At 39.0% G+C, this 23,655-nt stretch overlaps 3 protein-coding genes across 3 annotated transcripts in view; 1 reads left to right on the top strand and 2 right to left on the bottom strand.

The window, feature by feature from the left end:
* The first annotated feature begins 151 nt into the window (after nt 1-151).
* Nucleotides 152-5,379, top strand: tlx3b (T cell leukemia homeobox 3b). The gene is made up of 3 exons (XM_057320416.1): nt 152-885; nt 2,948-3,185; nt 4,197-5,379. The coding sequence occupies exons 1-3, from the start codon at nt 444-446 to the stop codon at nt 4,408-4,410; spliced, it is 894 nt and encodes a 297-aa protein (XP_057176399.1). The 5' UTR covers nt 152-443; the 3' UTR covers nt 4,411-5,379.
* Nucleotides 5,380-6,799: 1,420 nt separating this feature from the next.
* Nucleotides 6,800-11,334, bottom strand: npm1a (nucleophosmin 1a). Its single transcript, XM_057321198.1, has 11 exons — nt 11,203-11,334; nt 10,094-10,173; nt 9,885-10,004; nt 9,700-9,793; nt 9,122-9,225; nt 9,002-9,039; nt 8,476-8,545; nt 8,306-8,386; nt 8,051-8,173; nt 7,543-7,617; nt 6,800-7,454 (listed from the first exon to the last, which is right to left on the bottom strand). Exons 1-11 carry the CDS (start codon nt 11,240-11,242, stop codon nt 7,410-7,412), a joined length of 870 nt encoding a protein of 289 aa, XP_057177181.1. The 5' UTR covers nt 11,243-11,334; the 3' UTR covers nt 6,800-7,409.
* A 310-nt stretch (nt 11,335-11,644) lies between these two features.
* kcnip1b (Kv channel interacting protein 1 b) overlaps nt 11,645-23,655 on the bottom strand; it is a 38,958-nt gene continuing 26,947 nt past the window's right edge. Inside the window, exons 2-8 of the mRNA XM_057321320.1 lie at nt 15,893-16,017; nt 14,120-14,189; nt 13,943-14,013; nt 13,740-13,847; nt 13,550-13,654; nt 13,411-13,473; nt 11,645-13,105 (exon numbers count right to left, since the gene is read on the bottom strand). Coding sequence (XP_057177303.1) covers nt 13,058-13,105; nt 13,411-13,473; nt 13,550-13,654; nt 13,740-13,847; nt 13,943-14,013; nt 14,120-14,189; nt 15,893-16,017 — 590 coding nt within the window. The 3' untranslated portion in view covers nt 11,645-13,057. The remainder of the gene's footprint in view (nt 13,106-13,410; nt 13,474-13,549; nt 13,655-13,739; nt 13,848-13,942; nt 14,014-14,119; nt 14,190-15,892; nt 16,018-23,655) is intronic.

Raw genomic sequence — 23,655 nt, 5'->3', positions numbered from 1 at the left:
CGCGTTATGTTTCGTGGATTGTAACAACATGAAAGCCAATGAGGAGAGAAAGATTCTGCACAGTCCAATCAAAGACGAGAAGAGCTCCACGAGCTCCGCGCAGCGATCCAGTGGTGTGTGTGTGTGTGTGTGTGTGTGTGTGTGCGTGCGTGCGTGCGTGCGTGTGTGTGTGTGTGAGAGAGAGAGAGAGAGAGAGAGAGACCAGCAAGTGCCAGAAATCTGCCAAGTCCTCGTGCCAAAACTTTTCACCCACAGACGAATGCGTCCAAGCCATCTCAAGTAAAGACTGCTACCTCCAGGAATAATAGATTACTAAGGTAGATATTACTGGGGCTTCCCATATCCATGAACGTAGCATTGTAATTCCATTCTGCAATTTTTGGGCAGTCTCAAATTGTCTGTGGAATAAACTCAAAGCCGCTGGAAAGGTTCGGGCATTGAGGATGGACCGAGCCCCAAGCTCCAGCCCAAGCGGCACCAGTCAAACATCACAACCTGCTCAACATGAACCCATCAGCTTCGGCATTGATCAGATTCTAAGCGGTACCGACCAAGACTCACAACAGAACTCGACGCGGAATAGTTCGGACACCAGCAGCAGCACGAGCGGAGGCAGTTACCATCTCGGGAGTCCAACGGGAGCGAGCGCAACGCCTTACACTACACTAACCGGAACATTTCACGGAATCGCGACTCCGTATGAGGAGTCCAGTCCATACGGAGTGAACTTGACCCTTGCACCCGGAGGAGTGATTAGGGTGCCGGCTCACAGGCCCCTGGCCGCGGCCGTACCTCCACCCATGGCTAGCGCGGTACCCGGACTTGGGAGCCTCAGTTTTCCCTGGATAGAGAGCAGTCAGCGATTCGCGAAAGACAGATTTGCAGGTAAATAAAAACTCGTTCGACGGATGTCTTCCTTTTAGATGTATTTCGTTAAAACAACAACTCTTCGGCTAATAGAAACTTTAATGAGCAAAACGCGCTCAAGATCACCATGGATAAAACATGACAGAAATAATAAAACAAATTCAAACTTCAGCAATTAAAATAAAACGAAAGGTCGCTTTGGAGACGTGTTCAGATAAACGACAATTTAAGTATGCATCAAATAAAAAACTTAAAATGTCTTTTTTTACAACAAATATCTGGTCTTTCCCTCCTTATGATTTATTTTTGGATTTACACTGGATACATATAAAACGCCTAAAAATAACTATATTTATTAAACATAAAATGAAAAGCTATAGGCCCTAGCTTTACATTTTCATTATTGTTAACACATTGTAGATCAATAGGCTTATTCAATTAATAACATTAGCGGCCTATGCTTATTACGTAAAATAATATTTAAAACGTAGCATACATTGCGCAATAAGTTTATAATATAATAAGTAAATATTCTCACATTTTTTAATATACATGAACATAGTTTTTACCGTGATAACGATATTGTATTACCACGATAACAATATGCTTGTATTACCCACGATAACAATGCTGCGTTTATAGCACAAGTGTTTTCAGTGCACGTATAATTAAAACTCGAAAATTGTGGTGCAGTTAGTTTTAACTGTGGTGCTGTAGCTTGTTTGCACGTCAGCGATATCATAAGAATTAATTGATGGAGGTTTCGATCCCATAAATATTAGACCGTCTGTCTGGGAAACTTGATCCTGCATTTCCATACAAGTCGGCAGATTGCTTGAACGGATGATGCTCAATAACTCATTTTAGATTTGACCGTGAATGCAGAGTAAAAGCGTGAAGCACCTGTACAGCTTACAATCATGTTATGGAAAAGAGATAAAAAGGGCGACCGAGAGCCAACAGCTCTCTGAGCGTCTGTTTACAGCTTGCACGATCAGAGGACTTTTTAAATATACATTTTAATGTTCATGCCCCCTTACATACAGGCTATTTTAGACTAATGAAATGTGCAAAATGTTAATGCATATTAATTAGAATAAAAAAGAGTTCTATAATAATATGAAAATGTACATTGATATTCATATGTCTGTTTTAAAAATGCTTTTTATATATATATTTACTGAACACCTGTAAATCGAATAAGGTATGTTTGAAATTTAATGCATTATTTAGCCATGTTTTTAAATATGAATGTAAACTGTCACATTGAGCTTTCTTTCTTTATTCTGGGGAAAATGCAGAATGCTCTGTCATTAGAAAGACATATCAATATTTCAGAAGCTTTATTTATTGCCAACTAAAGGCTTCTCTGTGTTTTAGGTAATAAATAAATTAGCAATATACTGAATTATACCATAAAACTAGAATCATTAGAAGAACAGCTGCTGTTTGTATTTAATGCAACATTAATATGTTTTGTGTGCAGATGGTAAGATGTGTGTAACCTGAGTAACAGGCCTCTCAATAAACTCTGAGAGCAAAAGCAATCCGTCTTTTTATAATGTTTCTTTTAGCATGTTTCCATCAATAACCTAAATTACCTAAAACTAATTAAAATTTCTTTAAGGTGCATGTAGGAATGGAGTAATTTAGATGCTCAACAGTTTTCCTTGCCACACTTTTCACAAACCTTAAAAGCAAAAGCTGTATCATTATCACACCAAAAGCTCTTTACATCTTAACAGTCTTTTAAGAAAAGAAATAAAAGTCTAAGAGAGCATTTTCCAACCTACAATATTATTCAAATCCATTTTCCTTTTCCTCCAATATGAGCATGTTACAACTGTTTTGTGGGTTGGGGCACTCTGTATTTAAATAAACATTACAATATTTAAATTAGCATTTTTAGAGAAATATAATACATAAATTAGCAATATTAAAGTTGACCTTAAAACTTTCAGATATGGTTTGTCCTGTTCTATAAGTCTTGTTCAGTTGGATTGAAAAAGGACAATAGGCTGTGTGACAGACTCTTCATGACCTCCCATATCTCACCTTGGCTTTCTCTTGCACACTACAGCAGCTCTCACTCCATTCACCGTGGCTCGCCGCATCGGCCACCCATACCAGAACCGCACACCACCGAAGAGGAAGAAGCCCCGCACATCCTTCTCCCGAGTGCAGATCTGTGAGCTGGAGAAACGCTTCCACAGACAGAAATATCTGGCCAGTGCTGAACGAGCCGCCCTGGCCAAAACACTGAAGATGACAGACGCCCAAGTCAAAACCTGGTTTCAGAATCGCAGGACCAAGTGGAGGTGAGAAAGAAAAAGAGAGATTAGTATACATAATCTTGAAATGATGTTCTGATAAAACTGATATTTTTGCTCAGATAAAATAAAAAAATGCAATACATAACCAAACATGAATGACAAAGGCACAGAACTCCGCCATTTAACAGCACACAGGCTAGAATAAGATGGTATCTTATCTGGAAAAGATTGGTAATTTAACGAAAAAAAGCGAGTTCAGATGCAGGTTTTAATGTTCATTAACCTATTTACTAAAACTAATAAATGTGTTGAACAGGCGGTGACATTTTATATGGGCCCTTCAAGACTCTTTTATCCAAAGAGAATAATAGCATTCAACAAAAACATTTTAATTAGTTGTTTCTTGAAAATAAAAGCAAATGATTGTAGTTCTGTTGGTGGTTTTAAACATACTACACCAAGTTAGTACTAGGACTCATCATTTTTAGAAGAGCTATACTGGATTTTATTTAAATTAAGGTATAATTAAAAAAAATACTTCAAAGACTTTAAAGAAAAGGAAGGGCTGGTTTACATATAGTCTAATAAAGTGGAATCTTTATTTGGTACTTATTATTATAAAACAATACACAATTTGTATACACTTGTATATATCACAGGAATACTACTCATATTCCTATCCCTATCAATCTTCAATATCAGTTTTATTCATAGTGTAAAAAAACAAGTGTTAACGTTAACGTTCAAGAGCTGTTTCTACCTTTACTCAAGTATAGATGGTCAGGTTAAATAATATTTTGACTTCATTGAATCTGTTTATTTAGATTTGTCTTGCTAACTCAGGTGAATGACACTGCTTATATTTGCAAATCAGAACTGTTTGAAGGTTTAAGACAACCCCAAGTACTGCTTGGTGTAAATAAAACCAGATGTGTTTGCACTGGAATCAGAATAGATTGTACAAGTCAAGCAACTAAAGTTAACCTACTTCTCTTCATTGTCCACGTTATTCTTCATCTCTTGTTTGACTCTGTTTTTCTCCATTTCTCATGCCAGACGCCAGACAGCAGAGGAGAGGGAGGCAGAACGTCAGCAGGCCAATCGGCTGATGATCCAACTCCAGCACGATGCCTTTCATAAGTCCTTGTCCGACTCGATTCCAGCTGACCCGCTCTGCATCCACAACTCCTCGCTGTTCGCCCTGCAAAACCTACAGCCCTGGGCCAGCGATGAGAGCAGTAAGCTTGGCGGAGTGACCGCACTTGTATGAATACCAGAATTAGAAAAGAATCACGTTTTTTTGATGGGCCAGGATACTAGTTGACCTTACCACCATCCAGCTGACAGACCTTTCATTCCACAAAACTGTGAGGAACTAACTTTGGCCACCCAACAGCAGACAAGCTCATATAAATAAGATGGTTCTGCGTTCTAGGAGCAATGATGGGCGTATTCACAGAGATATGTGTGTGTGTGTGTGTGTGTGTGTGTGTGTGTGTGTGTGTATGTACAAAGGATTTTTCCCATCGGGGTCGGTGGCAATTATGCAGCGGAACCGACCATGTCCGCTGACCCTCCAGCTCTCCACTAGCATACCGACTGACAGCCGCATTACAGATTCAAAGTTCTCCAACATCCATTTGTTCTCCCACACCCATTTAGATTCTCCACCACTCAGCTGTAGAATACAGGATTAATGCAGACAAGGGAAGTAACAACTAATAAATTATTTATCGCCGGAGTTGCACAACCTTACATGCCCCCAATCTGGCCATTTGAGAAAAAAGACACAAACATCCACAAATAGACACACGCTTTTACATCATGCCCTGTCAAATTTCCCTTCCTTGAATTATCCGCTTGGGTTTTACACTGATAATCACATTTTCAGGGCTAACCAGCTAGTTGTTTTATAAACCGACATTCAAACCATTTGAGGAAAATCACGTAGCCTAACGTTCAGCTCTTGCAGGGTTGAATTTAATTTAGGCTATCTATAAGGTTTGTTCAGCATCGATTCCAAACAGCAAACTTTGTCAGGGACGATGAGGACGATGCTGGGATGGGCGTCCGGGGATGGATGGAACTCAGTGAGAAAAAAACAACAGGGGTCTGTTAGATGCCCTTACGACGCAGGTGCGTCGTTGCATCCTAAACTGTGTATCATACTTTGTATTTGATAAATATGTAAATAGAAGACAAAAACTAATAAACATTCTGTTTTGGCATTAACGCAAAATGTGTGTTTTGCTTAGTTTGTTATTACCCTAATGTTTTTTGGATCAGGCAGAGGAGAGGCATTTTCCAAATCCCCAGGCGGCACTCTTGTCGAGAGAGTAACGTCTTGCTTTCAGAGGTCCGCCCAGGCCTACCAACCCTGCTACACAACTTGATCGACAAATAAACACCGAGCCCTGGTAGTTGGCTGTAGTCGATTATGCCTGCCACAGCAAAGAAGCACTTATGTCCTCAAGCAGATAAATGCGCGATCCTGTGGGACCATAAAAATGCCTTTATGCCCTCTGCAACCAACCCCCTACTTCCAAAGTGCTGACTCGAGGAAACTGACCTGTTTTAAAGGGCTGGGTGGGGGGTAAATGGAGGAGTGTCCATTATAAAGTGATTTAACAGACTCCTTACATTATGATGCTGTCGAAGTCTCCGCAGGGTGAACTTGTGGAGTCTTGCCACAACTCTTTGTGAACAGATGGTTAGCGGTGAGCTGTGCCAGGCGCTCTTTGACTGAGAGGGTGAGGAGGAGATGAGTTGAGTCAGAGCCGTCTGAAAAAATCTTCGATAATATAGAGTCGATGCTCAGGGTAATTTACACAGGAAGCGTTTCTGGCTCTTTTCCACATCTACGGCAATGACATCACTCGTACAACTGGAGTCGTTTGTAAAGGTATCTGTGATGTTTTAGTGCCCTCTGCTGGTTGTTACGCGCAAGCGCACTACTAGCACGCCGTCCACAGAATTGAAATACTTTACGAAACATGGTTGTATAGCCCTATAATTATTATAATTTCGGTGTGAATGCGATTAATCTAAATCATTTAAACAAGATTGAGGGAAATATTGTAAATGAGCCAAAAATGTTCTTAATGAGGAACGATGTTTGCTTGATTGACGAGAGGATTATGCACAGCAGCGCGCGCAAAGGGAGTCTGACATGAGCTACACTACTTTTTTCCCATGATACTGACAAATAACACAATTTACATTGTCCAAATAGTTAATACTTACGTATATAGTTCTAAATAACATTAGGGTGCCTTACCTTTAGTCGTAGACCAAGCTAAAATCAACCTGAACTTTTATTACACCGAATTAATTTTAAGACCAATTTATCACAAAAACATCGTTGCTGTGTCAATGGAAAACAGTACTGCACTGTTCAGGTGATTAATACCGTGTTGTCCAGGTTGACAAACAATTTAATCGGTTGGATATTTGGAAAACCTAGTGACAAGCATGAAGTGATTAATAATTTATGGCAAAATTTAAATATTATGGATACAAGGTTTCAGAAAGCCAGCAATATCTGATGTTTACATCCCTGAACATGGCACAAAAGTTGGTTTTAATGCTTGCTTTATATAAGCAAGTCATTTCCATTGAGTGAGATTATAAATGCATAGAACAGAGATAAAAAAAGAGAATTCACATTTGAATTTTAATCAAAAAAATTTAAGACCGTTATCTGTTGCCAAGATGTAGTTGCACAGACCTTCATATTAATGTTCAATATACATAAACGTTATTTACTGTTTACAAAAAGCTATTCAAATATTTCTGGGTTCATCATATTGATGTCAAAGTCTGTTTAAAAAAAAGATAAAGTGAACAGTTGAAATACTGGAATTCGTTCAAGAATCACTGAAGCCATTCATGAACCCACTACTGATGATCATAAACCATGTTAAACAAATAAGCTTCTGGTGCATATACCACCAGAACACCAGGCAAACCTTTCCATGTCATTTTCAAGAATCCATGGACGGGCAGAGTTAAGAAAAACCCATACATATTTACAGTAAGATATCTTTTGTTCAATGAGTCTCACTGAGTAAATGACCCTGTTCAATTACTGACACAGCCTATGGACATGGCAAGGTCACGATCGGAGTAAATTCACAATGAAAGGAATGGCACGGATTTGAAAACTTATAAGAGGCTGGGGAACAAAAATAAAATTACAGGTAACAAAAAAGAAAATAACAGGTCAGAAAAGGAAAAACACCCAATAATTTAACCAAAATAAAAGGCGATTTAGATCTTCTGAGTCTGTCTCCATTTCCAAAGATCATCAATGACCTTGAAGAAAAAACAAAATAATTTAAGACTTGACATTCATATCGGAACAAAAATGAATGACTCATTCAAACTGATAATAAGTACATACCTTTTGATCAGTTTCTTTGAAGCAATTCTTTACAAAGTTGTCAAACTTTACCTGCACTTTAGGCAATGACCCACCCTGTGGAAAAAAAATGCAAGACACAATGATTTTTTGTTGATCAATTTCACATAACCCTGCTCTACATATGCATTTGATGTGTTGAATTCAAATGTCAAATACGAAACATCTGATAGGCTATTTCTTTCAATATATTTAAGTTTAACATTTCCCATCTATGTACATCACGCCAATGATAATTGTTACATGTACAATTTATGAAATACTTTTAAAAATCAGCAAAAAGGACATATAAATGCAACTTACATAAAAACAAAGCATTTCTGTTCTCAGTGACCATGAATTAGTAGTGTGAAAACATTTATTTTAGAAGCATTTTGGCTATAGACGTGTAGTTAACCCTGCAAGAATGCCAAGCCCTATCCGACCATTTTAACCATTAATGCCATCAGAAATGTGTAGGTGACAGGGAGGACTACATTGAAAAACAAACCTTCTCAACGGTCGCCAACATCTTAGCCTTGATCTCTTCGACGGTAAGAGGTACTCGCGGAGTCTGTGGTGTTTTGGGCGACTGACCTTTGTCACCCTTGTTGTTTTTCTCTGGAGTCTTGTTCTGTGAAAGCACATCCAAAAATCAGGAGACAATCAGCCACGTAAAGCTAAACTGAAGCATTCGGCGTTAACTGCAAAGGCGAGATGTTGCAACTCGCTGCTAGAAAACATGAATAAGGAAAGAAGTGCTAACCTGTTTAGCAGCTGGTGTGCTGGGCTTTGGTCCTTTTCCATTCTGTGCAGGGGTTTGTGGTTTAGATGCTGGCTTCTTTTGCTAGAACGATGAACCAGTTGTTAAACTATTGAATATTTCAGATTACTCAAAAGTTGGAAGATTTAAGGGGCCTAAAAGACTCAACTCACCTTCACAGGTGATTCTTCTTCACTTTCCTCCTCGTCATCTTCCTCATCTTCATCGTCTTCCTCATCATCCCTACAAGAAAATGTTAAAAAATTAAAAACATACCCAAATTCTGTCAGTGGTAAATTGCGATCAGGTGTATAATTGTAATACTGTATGCATCAGGCAGGTGTGTAGAAACACACGAGACTGAATGTGCTCATACTTTTGTAAAGCTCATGTTCAAGAGATGCATGTGAGCAATAACACACTATGTATACTAAATATGATTTACAAGAAGTCTTAATTTAAAAAAAAATCATCACACCATTGCTCTATAAAGAAGTGGGTGGAATGCTTATGTCATTTATAAACTCTGTATGAGCGCAGTGCTAGTTTACATCTTGCTAGGATTGGATGACTAGATACACCACAGATAAAGGTTTGTTATACCTGAAGTTACTCTAATAATAGATGTTAAGTATCATAGAGCACTGAAAAAGGTGTATAGACTCCCGACCTAACAAATATGGCAAAAGCAACACTCACTCATCATCATCATCTTCCTCATCCATCTTGATTTTTTTCTATAAGAGAAAGTTTGTTTAAAACAAGCCGATGAATTACATGAATCACACATTTAAGGCTTAGAATCAGTCAAGAACTTACTGAAGGTTTTTGAGCTAATGATGCTGGCCTCTTCTTGGACGCCTTCACTTCTTCTTCCTCCTCCTCCTCCTCATCTTCATCAAAAGACTGGTCGCCTCCCATGACTGAAAGTAAAAAGATAATCCCACTAAGAAATTTACAGGTAAAGTGCAGTAAAACCAGGCTCCTCGTTAATGCCTACTCATTTTATGCTTGAATTTTAAAGGGTTCAAGGTTTGGTTTGTTATATTTATTAAAAATATTAATCATCTTCTCTCACAGACTCATTGTTATACTTTTTTTTTCAAATGGATTTTAAAATGGATGGATGCAGTTTTTGAGCTTTACAATTCCTTGGTCCCCATTCAATGAAATTACAAGATCAAGATATCATTTAATATAACTTTGTATTTATTTGACAGAAATATGTAATCTACTCCTAGGATGGCACAAGGTACGAGTAAATTATGGGCAAATTTTTATTTTTAGGTTATCTATTCTTTTACGCGCATGCCCCTGAGATAAATGGGAAGGCTAATAGATGCCTTTTTCAGGCGTTTTACAACTCTTTATTAATTAAAGTATTAAGAAGTACTCACTGACTAGATGCTGTCCACTAATGTGGACTGGACCGGAACCAGCACGTAGCCGGAACACAACAGGTGGTGTGATCTCAAAACCACCCAAACACACCTGATATAAAAAAAGCAAGATTCAGATTATGCAAACTCAGATTATGCAAAAATAAAAACTGATCAGAGGAATAAAAAGTGCTTGAACTTACACTAGGTAGGGTGGAAGGCTTTAGCGTGGCCAGCACTGCTTTTACATTCTGACCTTCTACATCATGCCCTTCAATTTCCACCAGATTCAGTTCGTCTTTTGTTGTGGGATCGACGCAGGCCTGAAAGAAAGCAAATGCATCAGATAAGACCTTAAAATACAAGAACTCACCATATAAATGACTAACTATCAACTGCAAATCCTACATACCATTCTGACAGACAACTGATGATCATAATCATCATCCTCTGGGTTAAAGGTAATCTCCTTCCCTGCCTTCAGCTCACAACCTGTAAAATAAACAGGCGAAACGTTTAATTTCAAAGCAAATAAATCATCATTGGATTCTTTCATGTTGGGTGGGCCAAGGGTTGTACAGGTTTCACCACGTGGTTTTGGTAGCAGGCATAACACTGTATTGCACGTGCCCAGTAAATTTTACTTAAATTTCACATCGTGCACGTAACTACAACGAAATTAAAATGCTACTTGGGTGTATGTTTATTAAAACATGACTTAACACGTGGTTGGTAATAAAGTGTTTGTAATAAATTGTACATTCTTTTTGGAAGAATACATTACTGCTATATGTGAATATCCCATGTTAAGGATTTACAATAAACAATAAAATGCTTCCAAAGTTGTTTAATGTTGGTTTAGATGGAAAGCTTAACAGAACATTGCGTTGTTCAGCCACTCAACCTAAATACGTTTGTCAGCCAAAACAAAACTTAAAGACAAAACAAAAGAAACACAGTTAAAACAATGCGTTCAAAATGCATTCGATAAATATGAATTTAAGTCATACCGAGCTAAATTCATACAATAGCAAACGCTTTCCCCTATCTAACACGTGTAGCACAATGACGCCATTTTGGAGCGACCAGGCCAGTACACGTGTTACGAGAGCGCGTGCAGGGACACGCGTGAATTTTGCTGTAAATATTAAACGTCGACATCAACAAATGCCACTATTAATCTGACCATTTAAACTATTATGAACCTAAATCAACAGTCGATAAGGTACTGGCTACCATTATCACACGCTTAGTGACCAATTTGCAAGTGTGAGCTCATGCTACACATACTGTTATTTCGGGTTACTTTCAAGGTATGACATTAAAGCGCATTCAACACAAATTAATTAAACAAAATTACTTTACATTTTAAAAGGCTCTGCCAAAACGACTTGGGTTTGGAAATATAAAATGGATCATTTAAACCGTTATGCTACCTGACTGTACCCCACTTAAAATGTACCTAAAGAGCACGTACCATACATGTGATCTGACAAATTGATTAATGTATAATATACATACCATAAAGGAAGGTCTGGGGACCCATCTGTTCTAGATCCATCTTTGCTATGTTTTAACAGCGAGCGTCTGGAAGTATGCTAAACTGTCTGGTGCACTCCGCTGGAGGAACGGGAACACTAACCCACATTGCGTATAACACACGCCCATTACTGGGATGGGCTTCCGGTCTAGCCAATGAATGAGCTTTATTGAAAGAGTCACTGGAAGCCGGAGGCGTGATTGAAATGTACGTACTGTGTGTAGGCCTATCTGTTGTGCCTCTATTCTAGTATTGCAACAAATGCATCACTGAAACTTTTACACATTTTCGTATTTTAAAATGTAGACTTATATTTACAAATAATTGACATACAACTAATTCAAGGTTTAATACATTCTTATAGAACACTTTGAGTGATAATAAATCAATAAAACAATAAATAAAAAGGCCAAACTCAGATATGTGGTTATTCCACGAATGTTTTTTATTCATAGTTGACTGATATTTATGATAGTTTCACAGTTTGTATTTGCGTCCTCGGTCATTTCTTTATGTGGCACCAAATATGTACATGGCTTACATTTCTAATGATTGAACTTGACCGTCTGCTATATAACTCATAACATTCATTTCATGTCATTTATCTTAAATTTTCTTGTTAAAACTCTATTTTGGGTTACATGGGATAGCTGGAGGTCTGGATTGTCACTTGTCAAGTTTACATACAGAAATTATGCTTACAATAAATTGTTTTTATATCCACACGCACGAACAACACACACGCACGCATGCGCGCGCGCGCACACACACACACGCACGCACGCACACACCCACACACACGCACGCCCGCACGCAAGCACACACACACTCGATTTTGGATTCCCAACTCTAGTGCAGATTCAGATTTGTAGCAATCCACCAGAATGGTTTAGTATGCAGTTCTGTATGCTACAAAACATGTTTGAAAAAGTAACACTATAAGGAAAACCCAAAAGCCATGCGCACACGCACACATATCATGTTGGCCATACTGTCTGATTTTTAAGCCTTTCAAATAATAAAAACCACTTCAAAAGTCACTTTTCATCATGTGCAACTATATTTGTGAGAACATTTGCAAAACCTTTCTCCCACAAACATAGCAAAACCTACGCACACACATACTTTGGGCTTAGTGTCATCTTATTTACTATGATCTGAAGGACAAAAATGGCTTGGCAGGTACTAGGACAGACAAACATAAGCGGGTGAACTATAGACAGTAATAACCTACAAAGAACATTGTTAACACTGACAACACAAGACTATTCATTAGGTATCCCACAAACCCCATGCCATTAAGAAAACATGAAATGTAGGCCAATATACACATTAAGAAAATCAACTTAGATTTCGGAAGGCTAATGTTATTTTCAAGCAACTCATAGGGAACATATCCGCTGGTTTTAATCATGCAAGCTCTTTTAACAAAAAAGCAAGCAAAGGAGGTCGTCTTCCACAGAATGCAGTTCCAGTAGACCAAATGCAGAGTCCTGAACTCAAGCAAACGAAAAAAGCCTGAGATGTTTAATGTGATGTTCTTTTGGGGAGAAGGTTGAAGATCTGATGGCCAGACATAACTCAATGCCTTTACAAACATATGCAGTCTTCTGATGATCTGTTGGGAGTACAGGATCATGGAGTTTTGGCTGGTAACTTCCCAAAACATCAGTGCTCACAAGAAACAACAATAAATATTTGACAAGGTTTAAACAGAGAGAGAGAAATAAAAAAGGCAGATTCTCATGCATCTGTCATCTCACAATGCCCCAAGTTCAACTTTGTTCACTGAATATACTGTATATACAATCCTCTTGCTTTCTTTATAGGTCTTCTTTACATCACATTTTCAAAGAGCTGCATGGATCTCATCATATTTTCATCCTGTGGAGAGATAGCAAGAAATAGAAACTTTAGCGAGCATGGTCATGCAGTTCTTTAGTTTGACCACACTGAGTCAGTATAATCTTTTTGATAAAACTGAGTCTTATTACATTGCAGAGGTTAACATACGTGTGTGCGCGCGTGTGTGTGTGTGTGTGTGTCTGTGTGTGTGTGTGTGTATACACATAAGTTATGAATATATTATTATTATAATTAATTATATAATATTCGTATTAAATATAAATATGTGTGGTATACTATTTTTAATAGTGTTGAAGTTTATACCACTTTTAATCTGTACTTACCTCCTGGCAGGCGAGGACAAACTCCTCTAATGTTACGACCCCATCTTTATTCCTGTCCATTTTCTGTAGAAGAGTAAAATGTCCTTTAGTTTGTGTTGACATTTAATTAATTCTGGCCCAACATTTACTTAGTGCTAACCTCAAAGAAGGCATTCACATGCTGCTTTGGTACGTCCCCTTTTAAAGCAGGGTACGTGTATTTGCCCATCATGTCATAGATAGCCCTCACTATCTCCGTCATTTCCTGTCAGGAACATAATGAATGTCATTTAAATAAGTAATGTTAGCTTTTGCTGCTCTTTACAATCCAGAAAGAATCACACACATACTTCCTTGCTGATAAATCCATCACTGTTAATGTCATAGAGATGAAATGTCCACTCAAGTTTTTCTCTGACCGTCCCACGTAGTAGTGTGGACAGTCCCATCACAAAGTCCTGAGAAAGAGAGAGAAACAAGAACTGAATTCTGTGAGGAATAAAAACAAATTGTATTCTTATGCCATGACTGCACACAAGCTGTGCTTTCATACCTCAAACTTTATAGATCCATCATTTCTGGTGTCAAATGAATTGAAGAGATAATGTGCGTATGTGCTGGCATCTGTACAAAGATAGGACAAAAACAAATTAAAAACCATTATATCTCTGAAAGAAACTAGGTGTGTGATATGTGCGGATTTCATGGGGTTTGCTGAAAATTAACGTACCTCCATGAGGGAAAAATTGTGCGTAAATGTGTTTAAAGGTCTCCTCATTCACCACTCCACTTGGGCATTCCTGGAGAGGAAAGCAGCATATATTATTGGTCTAATATTGGCAAATGCACATAATTCACACTAATGGTTCTGAGCTGAGGATCAGTGCCCCCTAGTGGTCAGTAACATATCTGCAGGTTTTGTTTTGGTATTTTTTATAAAAAAACAATGCATAAATAATAGTTTAATGTAATTTTTTAAAATTAAATATTAATGTAGGGTAATATGCTAAAATCACATATACATTAAATTACATTATAGATTATAGCCTACATAATGTACACATTATGCATTAGATAAACATACATTAAGGGGTGGTTTCCCAGACAGGGTTTATCTTAACCAGGACTAGGACTAAATTAAATTACGATATTTAAGTAGTTTTTGAAAAAATACTTTCACTTGTGTGCATTTTAAGACAAAACAATCGCACTGATATATTTTAAGATATGTCAGTGTAAATTGTTGTCGATCAAGATACCTCGTAAGTTAGTCTGGGACTAGGCCTAAACCCTGTCTGGGAAACCGCCCCTATATGTTTACCAAAATTCTTTTATTTTAATATTAGGGCAATTCCATGCAAAGTCAACCTTATAAGATGAAAAAGAAAGTTTTATTCCACAGGTTTTCACTGCTGATGTCAGATGTCAGTATTTGGTGGTTTAAATATCCACGTGAAGTCTCTCTTAAAAGTTTTAAAACATTTTTGTCTTTTTAAAACATAGTTTTCCATTGTCTGGTAAGTGAATTGTCACATCCATAACGGTCCATATTTCTCATAAATGAGCACATGAAAATTAAAATATTGTAACCATTTTATGTTCTATAAATCTCCATTTGTGGGGTTTTATTGCTTCTGGTTTGAACATTTTTATTACAGAAATCCTATAAAGTATGTTGTCTCTCAAAAACATGCATCCTTTTTATGTCACATCCATAATTTCTTACGAAAACGTATGTATAGACTATTTTTGTGATGTCTGGTCATCAGGGGTTTAGTAAAATATAAACATATGGTTCAAATATATTGGTAATAATACATTTTCAGAGAATTTACATTCAGGTTTTGACTGAAAATGTAATTTTGCCCAATTTTTTTATAAGAGAAAATACTGCTTCATATTAGACATTTTGGCCAGTGGCGATTTGCTGTAACTTGTCAAAATAAGTTGAAATTGCATACATATTTTGATGAGTTGAAGTGTGGTTTACAGTGTAATGACATCAATGACAATATTCTGCTTCTACAAGCCATTGTATCTTTAAGCATGGATGAAAATATGATGTAGGGGCTGTAGTCAAAAAAAGAAAAGGCTTTTGGCTTTTGTTTTTGGAGAAACAAATCCGAGCTGATGTGTGGGTGTGCTGCCGAGCATGAGCGTGTGTGTGCGTGTGTTTAATACAGCGTGTGATGCTTGTATTGTGAAATATGACTGGTTGACTGTTGCTGCAGGCCAGCATGTTGTGATTAGTGACATGTTGGATAATGCGTCGAGAAACAATACGAGTTTTAAATGACATACAGCGAACAGAACCACAGGGACTGTATATGCAGATGAGATGCGATGATTCATAAAAGAAGATATTGAAGCATAAAGGTATATTACATAAACACTATCAGCTTCAGAAACGGCTCGGGAGCATGTCAGAAGAAATTCGAGTAAAGTAAATGTCAGCAATAAAGCACGAATGAGAAAATCAAGGCGGGTTAAGAGGGAAGCGTACATTTTTGAAACCTCTGTAAAGGACTTGCAGCTCTTGCTTGGTGAAGTTTGTCTGTGCTTCGAGTTGCTCCAGACCCTCCGGCCGGTGGCAAACCATCGTCATCTCCAATTCATCATCTAGCTTATCTACACACACAACCAGAGAGAGAGAGAGAGAGAGAGAGAGAGAGAGACAAGAAAGAGAGAGAGAGAGAGAGAGAGAGACAGAGAGAGAGAGAGAGAGAGAGAGAGAGAGAGAGAGAGAGAGTCAATTTTGTGTTGATAAACTGTAGATGATTCCCTTTCAGGGAAATAAAAATGGAAACAAAAGGGACACAAATATAGGCTTATAAACTAATAGATACTATAGCTCACGTAGATTTGTATCGGAAGAATGTTATTAGAAATTAAATTAAATAATAACAAATCTAAACAAACAAAACAGGATTACAGCAAAACAGAAGAAACTAAAGACAAATTTACTTTCAATATAAAATTATGTAAAAATTTCATACATATGCAATGTATGTGAAAACAACATACTTTTAAAGTATTTAAAATGAAGGTATTTCTGGGACATCCCAAGGTACTTACAAAAAACACCATGGTACTATACATGCTTAAATAATGTGTTTTTAAAGGAGAAATTTTAGCGGCATCTAGTGGTGAGATTATGAATTGCAACCAACGGCTCACTATACCTCCCTTCCTTTCGAAGCACTGCGGCGGCTCTCACAGGACAAAGATGTTGTCGCGTTTTCGTTTTTTTGTGCAGAAGGAGATAACGTATTTACAAAAAGCACTCTGTGAACAGTTTGTTCGTTTAGGGCTACTGTAGAAACAACACGGTGAATTCCATGCAAGGGGACCCGCTGTGTATGTAGATCGAAATAGCTCATTCTAATGTCATAAAAACATTAAGGTTCCTCCTAAATATTACACACAGCACCTTTAAAGGAAGCAGAGCATGGTAACATTGTTTCATCCCAATAGCGTTTGGTGAGATAATGGAATGGTCAGTGATGTCAAGAAACAGGCAATTGAAGCTTTCCTTTACAAAAACAGAAACCCACAACATACACATTCACTTCAAAAACATTCTGGCATGGCATGGGCAGGAAAGAAACTAAAATGACTCATGTGTCTCAAGACACACACTCGTGCACACACAGCCCCCTGCTGGGCCTGCTGCTGCTGTGTCAGCCCTGGAGAAGTGATTGGGTTGTGGGTGGAGAGGCAGATGAGGTGATGGGGGAAATCTGCAGAACAGATGAATATGGCCATGGGTAGCTAAAGAGACCTTCATCTTTCACAGAACTCTGTACAGCCTTATAAATGCCCCCCAACCCCTGTCTGGCTTTCAATTGCGCATGCACGCACGCACGCACGCACGCGCTCGCACGCACGCACGCACGCACGCACGCACGCACGCACACACACACACACACACACGCACACGCACACGCACACACACACCTACACACACACACGCACGCACACACACATGTAGACCGTATTTCTTTTTTCCTATCTGGTTTTAGGTCTACATAAATTTAAGCACTATTTTCTAAGCAAGTAATTTTTTTTAATTATATGTATTATTTTTTATAATTTTACTAGCACATTTACTTCAATTTACTAAAGTAGGTAAATATACTCCGTGGCCGAATTATTAAAAACAATGTTATAACTTATAACTATTTTGATGGGTTGCCGCAAAGGGGTGTTTGGCGGAAGCTTCCTCGTTGTGAAACGCAGATGCTGAAAGCTCCACAAGCGGAACCATGACATTCTTTCACTCATAAACACGCTAAACAAGCAGATTACAAATACATCGTGGAAATCATACATCACACATACGTCGAGCAAACATCGGCTATTCGGACATAATTCAGGGATGTAAAATGACAGGCAGCAGCCTCTAATTCGCCATTTAACACCCGAATACACAGAGATAAAACAACGCAAGTATCGATAACAGTATCGTTTGTCATGAAGCTTATCGATACTCTGGTATCGACCCAATTATGTACCGGTCCAAAAAAGTACCGGTTCTCGGTACCCATCCCTATTCAGCACTGTCTAATTGTGATCCGATTGGCCAGTGATGAGCTATGAGTAATGCTGGGGCCACACCAAAAGATTTTTTAAAATCTTTATAAGATTTTTAAACGGTGAGGGACCACAAACATGAGGAGAAAAACATCCTAGATTTAATCATGTTGCTTTGAATGTGTGGTGCGCCGTGATGTGACAAAGAAAGCACACAACACACCAACAGATTTTCAAACAGAGTCCTGACAGTGAACACAGGAAATCTCGCAAATTGTCTCGAGATTTCAGAATAAGTTACTTATTATTTCGTTGTAAGCTTTGTTTATTATATATGTGTTCAATATAAACAAATGTGTACATACACTGTAAAAATTAAAGGTACTTTGAGGAACCATTTGGGGTTCTTCACATTGCCACGCAGGCGGAACCCTCAGGGGAAACTCAAGGCAACGCTTAATGAAGGGCAAAGGTTCTCTGAGGAACCCTCAAGGCTTCTTGGGGATCCCTTTTATTAAAATGGTCTGGAACCATCTTGGGTGCTTCAAGGCACCATTTCAGTTTATATTTGCTATTCACAATATTTTAATAAGCAGAAATACTAAATCAAACACAACAGTTTATTGATAAACAACAACAATTTACATTGAATAAATATTTACAGAATGGTCAATATTGAACATTACCATTCTAAATTCATGAAAACACATGTATAATTAATATTGTGTTGGTGATATTGTTATAAATGAAAAGTCTTTATCTTAACAAAACTAACCAAATAATTTGCCTTAATTTTAAATATACTGTACTACATACAGAAATATTTCAGGTACTTTGTACAAATGTACAATTGTAAAAAAGTCCAGCAAAAAAGTAGTCTCTCATAGCAAGGCCTACACCCATGGTAAAGTTGTAATTTGCCAAATAGCAAATCCTTGCGAGCTAGAGAAAACAATGCTGTTCTCTCCAAATGGGTTTCCTGCTATTACCAGGTGGTGTGAGGATCCACGTAGTCAAAGTAGAAATTATTTCTATAGTACATTTCACAATTTTGCATTGCTAAAGTAGATATGTATTTATGGCAAAAAGAGAACAGGAGCTGCGCCTGTTGGCCTTAGGTGTCCCAGGCAGTGCAAGGATGAGCATCAGGGTGGGCTGGGTCTGTTGGCCTTGGTGTCCCTGCGAATAAGACATGGAGACCAAAAAGAGGGATTTAGACAACGTCTCTCATAAAACATTACATTTAATCATTTAGCACATCACAATGAATTGGTTTACAAATGTAACAATAAACAAAATATTACAATGCCTGGAAGTCACTGTTTTGGTCTATGGTTAAGGAGTACAATAGGCTATTTATAGCAACAACTGTAATCCACTTTATTCAGATTTTCCATTGTCAATGAGTATTTTTACATGTGCAAATATAACAAATAACATAATAATGAAAATATCATAATAAATATAATACTTACATTTTTTTGCTGCTCAACTGGAAAATACTGAAAATTCTGAGTAAAAAGGGATGAAAAACAGACTGAATCATGAAAAATATTTAATTACAGACAATTTATGTAACATGGGTGGGAAAACCATTCAACACAAACATCAATAAGTTAAAAAAGAGCTATACATTCACTAAAAGTGAACATAATAGCTAAAAGTGGCTAAAAGTCATTGTTTGTCATTAACACTAACGTTACGCATTTAACGTTAGCCCCACAAGCTTCATCTTAACTTATATTAGTTGCATCTCGGCTAAAACATGCGCTGCCTACACTGTGTAAATAAATGGTTTAAACAGCCAAAAGCGGCCATACAATTAGACGTGTCAGAGTATACATTTATATAAATAGTATATAGTTAGTATATGTAAGTTATTTATATATTTTGACTTTACTTACATCCAATGGGACAGTCGAGAGGTTGTTGCGATCCGTTATTTTGAATTACCGCCTGTTGCGCGAGCGGAACAACACCGGTGAACACTCGTGCCACTGATGTTTGATCGCAGACGGATCGGCGACATCAAAGCACAGTGAGAGCTATTTGTGAACTGACTGCTCTGTATGCTTTAGAGATGTTATTCTAAGTCCGCATGCGTTTTGTCATAAGGTGATCGATCTGCGCAGAGCTGGAAAAAGTTAAACACACATACTAACGAAAGCGCCACATGGCACATGCCTTGACGCTGCGACATTGGGCCAACAGCGCCACAGTACTGTGGAGGGCGAGACTGCACAATAAACACACAGAGCAGCTGCAGTTTGTTTGGATGGAAAGCACAACAACGTTTACATTTTCAAAAGATTTCAGTGACTTAGGATCTACTTATAGAATAAAAATGTTTATTTATAATATATTAATATAATTAATCATATAATACAAATAAGAAATATAAAATAATCAAAAGGCTTGCTGAAATTTTTCAAAATAACATTTAGCCTTTTCTAATCATGTGCATGATTTTAAAATGTGTGTTCACTTAGCAGGGGCCAAAAACCAAACTTTGGACTATTCTTATTCTCATAAAACATCAAAATGATCAGACACTAATTGATCAGATCAGAATTTTGTGGGGTTCCTCTAGATACTGTCATGTACAAGAGAGATTCTCCAGGAACCACTTACAAGTTTACAGATCTTACAAGAGCCATTTTTTAGAATTTGAGTTCCTTCAATAACCCGCAAAGCACTTTGAGGTCCCAGTGTAGTGAAAAGGTGACTCCAGACCTTCACAAGTGAATATGGGGTTATTCAAGAATCTTCTAGGTTGCTGGAAGAACCACAAAGACTATAGATGGTTCCACCATAACCCTTTTATTGAGAAAAAGAGCTTTGGAGCACTTAAAATACAGTTTAAGGTTCTTTGAGTACACAACAGGATATTTGAGGCACTTTTTCTTTTTACTGTGTATAACCTTTTATGTAATTTTAAAAATGTTATTCATCGTTGAGAGATTGCTCAAGCAGCGTTGTCTAAAGCGTAGAAGGCCACGCAATGCTAATGCTAATAATCTGCGCACTCTTTCAGCATCCACAACTACCTCAATTACATATCCCATTGGTTTATGGAACTGCCAATCTGCTGTAAACAAAGCAGATTTCATCACAGCTATTGCTAAACACTCTGGTCTTTCTCTTTTAGCACTTACTGAAACCTGGATCAAGCCAGAGGACACTGCCACACCGGCTGCCCTCTCCAATAACTACATTTTCTCCCACAGCCCACGCATATCAGGGAGGGGTGGAGGAACCAGTCTACTTATCCCTAACGACTGGAAATTTAAACATCTTACTGTAATCCACCCTGTTAAAACTCATGTTGTAGTTATCTATCGTCCCCCAGGTCAGCTTCGACATTTCTTGGAGGAGTTGGATACGCTTCTGTCATCCTTCCCCGAGGATGGTACTCCTCTGGTGGTAGTTGGAGACTTCAATATGCACCTTGAAAAACCGCAGGCTGCCGACTTCAACAACCTGAGTGCATCGTTTGACCTCAAGTGAGTTCCCACTTAGGCAAACTCATAAGTCTGGTAATCAACTAGATCTTATCTACACACACTACTGCTCCACTCATCACTCCCAGGTCACCCCGCTGCACACGTCGGATCATTTCCTCATCACTCTTGATCTCGACCTAACTTCCCCAGACACTACACATGCCTCCCCACTGGTCACATTCCGACACAACCTACGTACACAATCTCCCTCCCACTTATCCTCTGCTGTCTCTGCCACGCTCCCTCCCTCTGAACAGCTCTCTCTCTCTTGGATACTAACAGTGCCACCGACACTGTTTTCTACACACTTACCTCCTGCTTAGACAGCTTATGCCCCCTTACATCCAGGCCATCTCGTGCATCCCCTTCTGCCCCCTGGTTATCTGATGTTCTCCGCAAGCATCGCGCCACGCTCAGGTCTGCTGAGAGAAAGTGGCACAAATCTAAAGAACCCAATGACCTCGGTCTCTTATCAGTCTCTCCTCTCTTCTTTCTCTGCTGATGTCTCCTTTGAGAAAACTCAGTACTACCACGCTAAAATCAACAACTCGCCTAACTCTCATACTCTCTTTAAGACCTTCTCTGCTCTTCTTTGCCTGCCTTCCCCCTCACCTGCATTGGACTTAACAGCTGATGATTTTGCATCTTTCTTCGTAAAGAAAAAGCCACCTCTTGATCACGCCCAAACCCCCGACACATGCTCGCTCCCCTCTTTCTCCCTCCTATCTGAAGATGATGTTTCCAAGGTCATGTCTTCGAACCACCCAACGACCTGCCCGCTAGATCCCATCCCCACTCATCTCCTCCAGGCCATCTCTCCATTGGTTGTTACCACTCTGACCCACATTATCAACTCATCTCTCACCCCTGGCACATTTACCGCAGTCTTCAAAGAAGCCCATATTACCCCGCTACTGAAGAAACCCACTCTTAATCCTGCACTGTTAGATAACTACAGACCGGTATCTCTCCTCCCCTTCATTGCCAAAACTCTTGAGCGTGTTGTATGTAGCCAACTCTCCTCCTTTCTCATGCAGAACAACATCCTGGACAGCAACCAGTCAGGTTTCAAGAGCGGTCATTCCACCGAGACTGCGCTGCTCTCTGTCATTGAAGCCCTGAGACTGGCAAGAGCTGCCTCGAACTCATCTGTACTCATCCTACTCGATCTGTCTGCTGCCTTTGACATCGTTAACCACCACATCCTCCTGTCGACCCTCAAGGCTATGGGTGTCTCCGGAATGGTGCTACAATGGTTCAGGTCTTACCTCTCAGGTAGGTCATTTAGAGTATCCTGGAGAGGTGAGGTCTCTGAGTCCCAACACCTTGATACAGGGGTGCCTTAGGGCTCAGTGCTTGGGCCGTTGCTCTGCTCTTTTCTGTATACATGACATCCCTTGGCTCTGTCATTCGGAAACATGGCTTTTCCTATTACTGCTATGCGGATGATACACAACTCCACCTGTCATTTCAGCCTGACGATCCGACTGTTTCTGCAAGCATTTCAGCATGCCTGAGCAACATTTCGCTCTGGATGAAGGACCATCACTTGCAGCTAAACCTTGCAAAAACAGAACTGCTTGTAATCCCGTCCCACCCTAGGATCCATCACAACTTCTCCATTCAACTGGGCTCATCAACCATCACATCTTCCAGAACGGCCAGAAACCTGGGAGTGGTGATCGATGATCAGCTAAACTTCACAGATCAGGTTGCCAGCACCACTCGGTACTGTAGATTCATCCTCTAAAATATAAGGAAAATTAGACCTTTCCTATCCGAGCATGCTAAGCAGGTCCTAGTCCAGGCTCTTGTTCTGTCCAGACTGGACTATTGCAATGTGCTACTAGCTGGACTTACCTGCTTGCACAACAAAACCTCTACAGATGATCCAGAATGCAGCAGCAAGAGTGGTCTTCAATGAACCGAAGAGAGCACACGTCACCCCTCTCTTCATTAAGTTACATTGGCTCCCTATAGTCGCTTGCATCAAATTCAAGACTCTGCTCCTGGCCTACAAGACCCCCACTGGTTTGGCACCCCCTTATCTTCACTCGCTAATGCAGACTTACGTATCCTCTAGATCGCTCTACAAACGAGCAACGTCTTGTGGTGCCATCCCAAAAAGGTAGAAAAAAATCGCACTCACGAACCTTCTCTGGATTGGTTCCACATTTGTGGAATGATCTGCCTGCTGCTACAAGATAACACATCTCTGAAAACACATCTC

The sequence above is a fragment of the Triplophysa rosa genome, linkage group LG22, assembly GCF_024868665.1.
Source record: "Triplophysa rosa linkage group LG22, Trosa_1v2, whole genome shotgun sequence".
NCBI lineage: Eukaryota > Metazoa > Chordata > Actinopteri > Cypriniformes > Nemacheilidae > Triplophysa > Triplophysa rosa.
The sequence above is the reverse complement of the archived record's forward strand: the minus strand, read 5'-3'. Positions and strand labels throughout refer to the sequence as shown.